Source organism: Desmodus rotundus, chromosome 2, assembly GCF_022682495.2.
Source record: "Desmodus rotundus isolate HL8 chromosome 2, HLdesRot8A.1, whole genome shotgun sequence".
Classification (NCBI taxonomy): domain Eukaryota; kingdom Metazoa; phylum Chordata; class Mammalia; order Chiroptera; family Phyllostomidae; genus Desmodus; species Desmodus rotundus.
Window position 1 is genome coordinate 134,425,861 of NC_071388.1, and position 12,030 is coordinate 134,437,890.

At 37.1% G+C, this 12,030-nt stretch overlaps 1 protein-coding gene across 1 annotated transcript in view; it reads left to right on the plus strand.

Moving 5' to 3' along the window:
* Positions 1 to 11,724, plus strand: part of ARHGAP15 (Rho GTPase activating protein 15) — a 619,281-nt gene extending 607,557 nt beyond the window's left edge. Inside the window, exon 14 of the mRNA XM_024569724.3 lies at positions 11,361 to 11,724. Coding sequence (XP_024425492.2) covers positions 11,361 to 11,544 — 184 coding nt within the window. The 3' untranslated portion in view covers positions 11,545 to 11,724. The remainder of the gene's footprint in view (positions 1 to 11,360) is intronic.
* Positions 11,725 to 12,030: the final 306 nt, after the last annotated feature.

Here is a 12,030-nt window from a genome sequence, read left to right on the forward strand (position 1 = left end):
ATGTCATCTGTCCAGGCTGGTCTTCATTTCCTTTTGGTTTTCTGTCATCATCCCCAACATCCAATCCCAGGTCTGAGTTTCGGTCCCTGTTCAGGCAGAACTCTGTGAGGCTATTTTAATGCCACCTTTTGCCTTGATATATACCATGCAGTAACTTTTATTTAACTATTCCTGATATATTGAACATGAGGAATTCTGGAATCTGGCTGTATCCCCAGGTTTTCCCCAAGAGAAAAATATGGATCTGTCTGATCTCATAATCCCCAAACCTTCTGACAGCCTGTATCCCCAGGAAAGAGGGATAGGAAAGGCTCGGGACTCACCACCTCTCTGGGAACTCACCAGAATCTCATCTCTCCTCTCTCTAACTCTCCTTCTCCCAGTCCAGAAAATCTCTCTTTTCTCTGGCAGCCTGGCTCTTCATCTACCTCCCATTCCATTGGTGAAGTCATAGCTGCAACTTGAGTTCTTGAACATTTCAATGTTTGAAACTCAAAGGTACATTATTCTTTGCAATTCAAATACCCTCAGTTGCAAAAATCCAAAGCACTTTCTCTGCCATTCTGCTGTACTATCCCTCCACTAAGGTCAAAAATGCTGCTGACTGAATCTTGGGGAAAGGCAAGAGGTACAAGGAAGGGTAGGGAAGAAACCTCAGTTGTTATACTTTACTCCACCTCGTCTCAAGTGATATTTTGACTTTCCAAGAATGTGCACTCTTTCATCATTAATCTGGGTGCCCAGATGACATTTTAAATGTCACGTACTTCCATCCAACACAGGAATCTTAGACATTTCTGTATGCCTCCTGATGGGAAACTCATGCCCTTTTTATGCACAAAATATTTAATAACCTAGATAAATGCTCCTTGTACCTTTCTAGTATACATATGGAAAACCCTATAACAATCAAACATTAATAGTAGTAATAGCTAATTGATGGGATTATGAGGGATTTTTATTTTCTATTTTCACTTGCCTGCATTATCTAGGATTTTTATAATAAATATGAATCCTTTGTAGCAGCCTAATCTATATTCACAACTGTAATTCTGGACAGGAAGGGCACATCAGTCTCTGGGCCAGTTCTAGGAGCTGAATTTACAAGATGACAGCTGACTTTTTCTTCCGCATCATGGCTGTCTGCATTCAGTCATCATGGCTCCCTATTCTTTTTTTCCAAATCACACCTGTGTGGTCCCGTGGCTCCACCGTTGAGGAGCACATCACTCCGCTGCGCACGCTCTCCTTGGGGCTCTCCAGTTATGCAGAGTCTCTCTTAAAGACGAGTCACTGCAGAAAGTATCTAAAACTCAATTTTCCTCAGCCAGTAAAATTAAGCACGGACAATTGAATGATGATAGCCCAATTGCAAATGATTCTCTTTTAGCTATTCGGGGATCTTTAAACGAAAACACAACTTTCAAGTGAGTGCTGAAGATTTGATGTAGGTGCCTTTAGTGGGAAATGAATAGCTGTCCTCTTCACCTATGTGAAAAGGGAAAATAAAAGGGAGGTTGATGAATTCTGACTTTGCATATTGATAGTGTTCCTTTTAGTTTTTCTACCATCATACGGCAAATATTTAGGTCCTGTATTTCCCACTAGTATCTTGTAATTGGTGCCTTAGTCTACTCAACCTAATTAACGCTGATCCATGCACAACCCCCAACATTCTGTATAAAGTGCTACTAGCACATTCTAGTATTTTTAAACGTCTATTGAACAAATTCTGGGTATAGAATAATGGGAGTCTTATAATTTTTTCCTTTGTAAAAATATTTCCAATGTTTATTTCCTAACCTTTCTCCCCCAAATCCCAGGATGGTGATATTGTCAGTGGTACCGGTAGACCAGCAGAGCTCAGGGAATAAAATCCAAGACTTCTCCTGCTGGCAGGGTCAGTCATGGATGGCTAACACCATTTTAAAGCCCGAGAGAAAACACCTAAAGGAACTCATAGCTGAAATTCTCAGGCTGTCTCACCAATAGTGCAGTTCCATTCACAATGAGAAAGTAATGCTTTCAGAAGTTTAAAACACTGTGAATCTGGAGGAAAAGGTTGGTTTTTCTTCTACGTGAACACCCTTCTTTTCTTTGTAAATATATTCTTGGATGTGAATTAAATGATTAACAAATTAAAATATGTCTCCCAAGACTTTTTGCTGACTCTCTGACTCGCTTCCCTTCCAAGTCCTTCTTAGGCCGCAGGCCTCACTTTTGGGAAGCCCTTGAGTTCAAATGCAAAATTTTTGAATATTAGTTATTTGATAAAGAAAACATGTATATCCCAGAGTAATAACAATCTTCATCTTACTATAGGTGTTGTCACTTACTATGTGGCTTTGATGAAATCATTAAATCTTTCTTTAGGTTTATTTTTTTATCTGAGAAAATGCATCTGAAAATTGTCTTTCACAACCAAAAAAGCAAAAAATGGTTGGAGGAATATTCCTAATATGTATTAAAGTTACAGTGATTTAAATAGCAAGGTGCTGGTTTAGAATACACACAGAACTATCAACAGAGTACAATGTACCCAGTGTGTGTGTCTATGAGTGTAGAGAACTGATCAATGGAGAATGGGTGACTTTCTGAACAAATGTTACAGCGGGATTAGCTAGCTTTGGGAGAAAAAAAATTAATTTAGATTACCACCACATTTCACACAATAAAAAATATTTAAGATAAATTAGAGAATGACAAAATGAAATCATTAAAGAAAAACTAGAAGAAAACATTGATATTTACCTTATCTCTTTGAATGGATGAACTTTATAATAACAAAAACAATGGTAGAAATTCCAAAAGAAATAGTGCTAGATATGACAGCATAAAATTTTAAGTAAGTAAAACTAAGGAACAAAAAAAATCTGGGAGAATCTGGGAGAATTTAAATACAACAAAAAGAATAAAATGTGATGCTTTTTAACACATAAAAAACTCACAAATCTACATATGTAAGATGTTCATTGAGCATTGTCTGTAATAACAAAGAATCAGAAGCAACCAAAAGCCCACCAGAAGGACGTTGGTTAAATAAATTAAGATATTTTCATACTATAAAATATAACAACTTTTTTAAAAGGATGAAGTATTTTTATATGTACTGACTTGGAAAAATGCCCGCAATATATACTTAAGGGGAAAGAAAGCAAATTGTAGCATTTTATGCATTTTAATCTCAGTTTTTAGAAAGAAAAAATATATATGCAGATAGGTAGATGGATAGATAGATAAAAATTCCAGAAGGAACACCCATCTGTTAATTATAGTTAACATAAAGGAATTTTAATTAAAAATGAGAGAATTTTACTTTTTTACTCTACATACTTCTGACTGTACATTTTTCAAAGACTATGTGTTAGTTTCATTGTACAAAATAAGTAAATGGATTAAACAAACAAACTGACAAGCTCTCAGTAGGAAAGAGGCAGAGGATAGGAACAGCTATTCTCAGAAAAGAAAACCCACATGAGTGCTGCTTTCTTATTTTTCCCCATTTCCTAAATTCAAAGAAAGACCATTTTAAAACCTATCAAATTGACAATTACTGTAAAATGATTAATACCAAATGATAACAATGATAGCAGGACTATATGTTACATGCAGTGGAATGTGCTAACATTTCTCACATTATCATATTCTAAGAAAAGAAGAGCCCTCACTGGTAGCTCAGTCAGTTAGAACATCGTCCTGATACACCAAGTTCATGGGTTGGATCTCTAGTCAGGGCACAAACAAGAACCACTCAATGAATGCATAAATAAGTGGAACAACAAAATCCATATTTCTCACTCATTCTCCCCTCCCTCCCATTTTCCCTCTGAAATCAACAATTAAAAATTTAAAAAAGAAAAGAAGAGTCATAACTTAATGACTTAATGCAAATTGTCAAAGTGTGGTCTCCTGACCAGCAGTATCATCTTCACCTGGGAACTTGTGAGAAATGCAGATTCTCAAACACCCTCCCAGACTTGCTGGTTCAGAAATCCGGGAATAGAGGCAAGCAATTTGTGTTTCAACATGGCTTCCAAATCATTCTCATGAATGGTACAGTTTGGGAACCACTGATCTAGTTGTTGCATTTCTATTATTTTGTCTTATAGCAGGTTTTTTTCAACAGCAGCACCATTGACGTTTTGAGATGGCTAATCCTTTGTTGTGGGGGCCTGTCTTGGGCATTGCCGAACGTTTAGCAGCCTCCTTTGCTTCTCCTCAGTAGATGCCAGTAGCAACTCCCCTCTCAGTCACGACAGTCGAAAATGTCCGCAGCACTTGCCAAATGCCTCACGGGGATGGCTAAATTGCCTCTGGTTGGGAACCACTACCTGAAAAAATACAGCCAAACCTTGGTTCTCAAACGTCTTGGTTCTTGAACAATTTAGTTCACAACCAAGTTGTTCATGGAAAAAAAGTCTCAGTTGTGTAACAAAATAATTTTGATTCTTGACTCCAAAGCCCTTTCATGCTAATACCTCTATGAACAGTCACACGTCTCTCAGGCAACAAACAAATAAGATTTGCTTTATGAACAAATCACTTCTCAGTTTTCTGAGGTTCCACTATACTCCAAACTATGGAGGATGAGTACATTGAAAGATGTTTTAACATATCAGTTTCACTTATACTAAGAAATCATAGATTACAATCCACTCTGTCCCATATAAGGTAATGAATAAATAAATATCACATACGTATGAGAATAATAAAGATTATTTATATAAGATAAAAGTGAAAAGTATTTGATATAGAATTATATAGAAAGGATTTTTTGCATAGGTATGTAAATAAATTCTTTATATCTACCTTTATAACAACTAAGTCCTGGTACTGCCATTCTGCTGTTCAACAACCAAGAATGGATCCTCATTATCTTTAGAATTAAATCCAAAATCCCTACCAAGGCCCATAAGTTACCCCACAGCCTCTCCTACCTTCTTTGCCTCACTCCCCGGCCTCCAGCCACACTATCTTCTCTGTCCCTAGACCCACCAAAGAGAACCTCACCACTGGCTTTCTACCTACTCATCCCTGGCTGGAGTTCTCCTTCCCCTGACGTGCATCTAAGTAGGTCTCTGCCCAGGCGTCCTTTCCATAGGAAGGCCGTCTTCTGTGCTGAGCGCCTTGACTGCTACATACAGCGCTTCCACCACTCCCTGCTCCCCAGAGTTAGCAGGGGCTGCATTATCCGCAGCCAACCAGGCCCCGCCCACACTAAGTAAACAAGCATCTCTGTGGACAGATTTGAAGATATTAGCATTGTTTAAAAAATTTCTCCAGGGTCAATGCAAGAACAACTACTTCTCTTTTTCCTAGTTTCTCTGGAAGTATTTCAGTGCCTAAACTCGTATTACATATTGCTTTGTTTGTTGTCTGGGTCTCCTTCTAGATCATGAGCTTCCTATGGGGAGGGACTGTGTTTTACTCACTGCACCATCACCAACGCCCAGAACAGTGTCCAGCACCTCCTAGGCACTCGGTAGATATTTATGAATGGTTACACTGAGTTACGGTTGATGGTTACTGCTGGATGCTTTTTCTTTATTATACTTTTCTAAACTTTTAAAATTCTCTTGAATCAAATGTGTTACTTTATAATCAGAAAAAAGAAATTGAAGCTGATATTTTAAAACTGTCTTTCAAAATTTTGATATAGTTGAAGAATCATGATTAGAATGTAATAAATATCCAACAAGTAATAATAACTCTTACTGTTTCTTTACAACGTTATCTACTATTTAAGGGATTTGGCTATAATAACCCACTTATCTATGGTTGTTATCACATTATAAGATACATATTACAACTGGAAATAAGTAATTTTGAAGTCTATGGGCTATTCCTTCTTTTTACTTTATCATTCCACCTATTTTATTAGATATTCAGAATATTACTTTAAAAGATACTTAATAATCTCCCTATAATGTCCAATCAATAAAAATAAGAAGCAAGTGAATAATTGAAAATATTCAATCTTCTTCACTGAAATCAGTTCAAAGAAGGTACTTAATAAATGCAAAGAATAAGGCCGTGTCCAGTATGAATACGCAGCTGCCGTATGAAGCTCCCTTTCTATCATGTGCTTCGAGAACTACATACACATGGCTTTCCAGATTATTTAAAAGCAAAAATGCATAGCCCTGACTGGTGCAGCTTAGTTGGTTGGGCATCACCACACAAAGCAAAAGGTCGCCAGTTCTATCCCTGTCAGGGCACATGCCTGGGTTGTGGGTTTGGTCCCCGGTCAGGGCACGTACAAGAAGCAACCAATCAATGTTTCTCTCCCACATCGATATGTCTCTCCCTCTCTTTTTTCCTCCCTTCCCTTCTCTGTAAAAATAAGTAAGTAAAATCTTTTTTAAAATGGTAAATTTTATTTTTTAAAAAAGCAAAAATGTGTGAATATATCAATTTAGGAGAATAGTTGCTAATTTGTTTAGAAAATAATAATATATGATATTTAGATCTAAATTTAAAGACTTTACAATTAATTTAAATTAACTGACTTATAAATCAACATATACAAATAGATGGATTACTAGTGAAGGACCACCCTGAAATACATTAGTGTTAAATGAAAAATCATTGGTGAGTGCTTCTCTGTTTTTACAACATTTAAAAATTTTTCTGACATATAGCCATGACTTTAAGGGAGAAGGTGGAATTCCTGCTAAGTCCCCAATTATTTATATATATATATATATATATATATATATAGAGAGAGAGAGAGAGAGAGAGAGAGAGAGAGAGAGAGAAAGAGAGAGAGAGAGAGAGAGAGAGAGAGAGAGAGAATGTATATATATATATAATATCCACTGTAGACAGCAGTATAACCTGTGCAAATTGAGGATAGGCAAGCATATGGGTAGCATGAATTACCCCCAAAGTACCTATAGCACACAAGAAACACAAATTAAGCACGTTGAAAATGTATTTTATTTTTAACAGCCTCTTTCACTTAAGTGGTCAAAGTCACAATGAACATTTCACACACGGTGGCTGAGCTGTATTTTGCAAGCCAGGTGTGACCTGATGGCAGCAGGACATTTACCGCCGCACTTTTCCCATTCAAGTTAAACGACCTTCAAGTTACGTGTGTTGGAAAATCACGGCATTACAGAGATAGGGAAGGGAACACTTTTAATACACTTCCAATAACTTGAGAGTTGTCCTGCAGGCAATTATGTGGCTTTCAACTTCCTTTGCAAGTCATTATAGCCACAGCAAAATTCAAACTTAAAAGGAAGTTTGCATCCATATATCTGTTTAGAGCTGGATTATTATTAAATGCTTTGGCCTTCTTAATTCAGCATTAATTTTGAGTTTTATAGTAAAGCTCTTTTTCAGTTTGAGTCATTTGGCTATAATTTTAAGCAACTAAGAAATTTCTTTGGGTTAGCAATTCAGCTCACTCTTGGAAAAACTTACCCAGTATAAGGCTGCAAGGATTTTTTTGTCTGGAGTCCAACATCTGTAGCACTGGATTATAGATTGTTTCTAAAATAATCTTAAATTGATGGATCATTGCTACTTCCATTTGGTCTCAACAAGAAGTAGCTCTGGCATTTCCTTTCCTTTTTTATACTGTAAACTGTATATCATCCTTTTAAGCTCTTGCCAGAAAAATGAATTCTTACCCACTTCAAGATTTTATAAACTTGAATTTTACTTAGCGGTATAAGGATTCCTTTTACAATGAATATATATCAAGTGCTATTTCATGAACAAATTCATAAAATCATAATTATTTTTGTCAGACTATTTTAAACTAAATAGCATTAATAAGTAGTCTTTTTCGAGAGTTGCACTTTGAGGTCTTTTTCCTATTAGTCAAGCATCCACAGGCACTAAACTTTGCGCTCTTCATGTTGTTTGGAATCAGGTACTTTGCTCTAAGTATTTCTTAGGAGTAAATTAATGGTGGGTAAACAAACATGCAGAGGAATTTCCAAATATTGACCTAAGACCCAAATGTTTTTGCACCTTCTTACCCATCCATCCAGTTCACTGCTTGTTAATCTCTCAGCCAAGCCTTTGCTCTCACCTTTCTCCTTCCGATGTGCTCTTTTCCTTTTTCGTCTTTTATTTTTATCATAGAAGGGGAGTGTCTTTTCGGGTTTTGCTGAAAATAGGTTAAATTGTAACTTGAAATTTATATCACTCTGTGGAGTCTGAGGCCTAATGAAAACTCAGCCCTGCCAGAGGGGTGGGACTCTGCAGGAAGGACCAGAGTCTGACCCTTGAGTGAGCTACTGCATCGTCCTGAAGCTGGGGTGGCACAGGAGGGTAAAGTCCACAACGTGTTCAGACTTATTGAGTAGGCCCTTAGCAAAGCAACTAGAGCAACTTTTTTTTATGTGTGCTCCTCGTTGTCACTCAGGACAAACTATGACATTCAAGTAAGTCAAGTCACACCAAGAGAAACAAAGATACTTTCTGTAGGACATGTCAGAGCCTTTATTATGTCACTATGTATTGTGAATTTTCAAGAAGAAAAAATGGCATACAGTTTTCTTTAAAACTTATTTCACTCTGGAATGCTATTTTTGTGAAATATATCACAGAAATAGTGTGTTGCAGAACTCACTTTTGTGAAAGCTGTCCTGGAGATAGTGCCAAACCCATAGTAAAAATGTATTTAGTTTCTGAATCAGATTCCCCCCACTCCAGTAATACAACTCAACTTTATTTTAAGATACTGGAAATACAACCTATTCTTTTTGGAGTTTTTCATCTTAAATAGTAGATTGATTTTTTTTGGGGGGGGGGGCATGCAGAGCTCTTATTTCTTTCAATAGCCTCTGTTTGTCCTGCACGTATGTTTTACTAGTTGAAGCCTTCGGAAATAATGGCACCTACAGTTCTCAGCTGGTCCCACAGAAATTCTGATATCCCTTGTTCTGAGGTTAAAAAAAACCTAGGATTTAAAAAATTTGTAGGATAGTATTCTAGCTATTTTTTGAACTTGTGGTTGACTTTCTCTGTGGTCCTAAAGTAACCACCTAATTATTTAAGAGTCTACTGAGGTAGAGACTAGGTACATTCATATTTAAATAATGAAGTTTATAATAGCATTAAAACATTTTCCCAAACATCCCCAGTTTGGGGGCCTTCATTGCTAGAAATGTCTATTTCCACTGTCTATTAGAAAGGAATCTCATCTAACTTAAATGTTAATATGAGCATATATATTGCCTATGTACATGAATCATAGAGTTTAGTAGTTGGTAACTTCCACCCTAAATTAGTCTTCACTTTCAGCATCTTTTCCAATGTAAAGATTGACTAATTTGTCAACATACCAACTACCAGTTAGTTGATATTTAAAACATAAATTGTCAATAAAATCTATATATTATACACCCACAAACAAGCATACATTTTGTAACAGTAACTAACAAAGATAGCGTGTATTCTATATAATAAACATCCACGTTCTTTTACTTTTTTTCCCCTTAACTGCATTTGATTTTTCTAAGAGTTATTGCAAGTAACTTGATTTTCCCAACTCAGGAAAAAATTCCAATCTAAGAAAATTTAACCTGCAGTAATGCAAATATAACAAAAATACAAAACTATGTGTTATTTTGTAAAATCTACTTGTAAGAGATTATTTTAAAGCATTCATTAGTTAAAGTTGGTGTTATTAAAATCAAATAAGTGTGCAGAGAAATGGACACAGAGGATGCAGGTTTGAGATCAATGATTGTTCCATATTTACACGTGCATAAAAGCACAGTGCGAACATTTGTACACAGAAAACGTAGGAGACGGATGCAATGGCAGAAATGCATTACAGGAGCTCTCTTCCATGACCCACCAGCTAAAGCAGAACCCTTTTCCCAAGAGGGGTGCTATCATGCAGCTCCGGCCTCCTACTTTCCACCCTATGTAAACTCAGTCTGGGTTTCCTCCTCTAGCTTTGGCCATGCTCTCGATTCTGAGGCCAGAACTTTTGCTGAAAAAGAAAAGTATAAAAATCTATGGAGAAATTGCTGACCATGAATTTGTGCTATGGCAAGTCACAAATGCATGGCTTTGGTCCTTGTCAATCTCTTTCAGGGGGGAGAAGGCATACCGTCTTGGTCACAGGAGGGGTACTTTAGAGATTTATGTTTGTGAAGGGATGGAAATAAAGCAAGTCTTCCTGCCTCCTCTGCATGGGGGCTAGGTAGGTCCACATAGGTCAAATAAAGAGTCCTCCAAAATCCAACCAGTGTGCCAGTGTTCAATAATGGGCTCTGAGACCAAAGACCCCACTGCCTTGCAGTGAAGTGTTCCTTTGCCTCTATATATTCGCTATGCTCATATATCCCTTGGCTGGGGATGTCTGGCCGAATTTAGTATTTCTTCGTGTCCTGTCCTTCCCTGTCTCCTTAACATCACTAAATTCTCCCTCTTCCTAATTTTAATATAAAACCAAGTAGTCCTCAATATTAATAATTAGCATTTTTAAAGTCTCAATTTATAGAATAGGACTTTACTTTCTTTTTAAGAATCCTGTGTTGAAGCAGGGAAAGCATTACCATTAAGAAAACCACATCCTAATGCTTCATTGGTATTCCAGCTCTCCGTACAGTCTTCACACAAGCAAACATTTCTGATTCCAGTGGAACTCCTTCCCAGTGCGGATGGTCCCGGATTTGGCATTTTATTGAGATGCGAGCTAAGTTGGCTGACCCAAATAAATGGAGTGACTTAGAATTTTGCCATACACCTAAATGTCTCAGATCCTACCTTCTCTACTACACATATTCCGGTTAGCATTTGTCAGGAACTCTCTACTCACACTAAACACTAAAAATATTTTTTCTCAGCCTTTGTGTCTACCTTCCATCATTAATTGTACATGTAGTTTTCTACCTTTCACATTTGGATTCTCATGCATTTTACGCATGTCTCACCTGTTTCCTCCGTTGGCTATAAACACTTCAAAGTCTGAATCCTGTTAAATCTGCACAGTAACTTTTGCTGCTTTATGTAACATTTATTCATTTCACAAACATTCGTAGAGCACCCACAATAGCCAGGTACTATGGGGATAACAAGCTATGAATTCTTTCCCCCAAAAGTCATCAGTGCTATTTCCATACAGTGGAGTATAAAGAATAGGAGATTAAATAGTTGCCTTAGACGTTGTTTCTCCGAATCTAGAAAAATTTTCCCTTATGTTACATTCCCTGTTTTGTCAAAGCCAATCAGTAAAGGAAAGCCTTTACTTTCCTTCTCTAAATTGAAATTAAAAAAAAAAAAGAATTCAAGAATGCAGAACTTTATAATTCAAAAGTATAAAACTCCATAAAAAACTCCAATGGAATGTTTTTTTTCTATCTCCTTCTCTGTCTCTCTCCCCACAGGATAGTGGCCAAAGCTTCCAAGAACCTCATGTCAACCCAAAGCCTAGGGATTGTATTTGGGCCCACCCTTCTGCGAGCTGAAAACGAAACAGGGAACATGGCAATACACATGGTTTACCAAAACCAGATAGCGGAGCTCATGCTGAGCGAGTACAATAAGGTCTTCGGCTCGGAGGAAGACTGACAGACAAGACAACTTACTGAATATGTTCACATCTGTCTCAATGCCTAATATTTTTACATTTCTGTAAACATATTTCTGAAATATTTTTTTCCTTTCAAGCGACAGATGTCTCATTTTGTGAAAACTTAATGATAATTTTGTGTTCAAGTTCCAAACATTTGAATAAAATAGTTGACAATATTTGCCTATATGTGTTCTACATTAACCCCTTCAGCGCTCTTCCTTCTAGCACTTCTAGCTGTACATTGTGCAGGCTCCACATTATTCAGTAATGTGCAGAGTATGGCACATACCCCAAAAAATCATTTTAATGCAGCTCCTGGGCACGGGGTGTGTGGTTGTGTGTGCATAGATATGTGAGTGAGTGTGAGTGTGGCTGAGAGTATGTGCGCACACAGGTGAGCCTTCTCATTACCCTGGTTGCCTCATATGTGTTCCCACACTTCCCCTTATATGTGAGAAGAACCAAAAGAGGAAGAAAGGCAG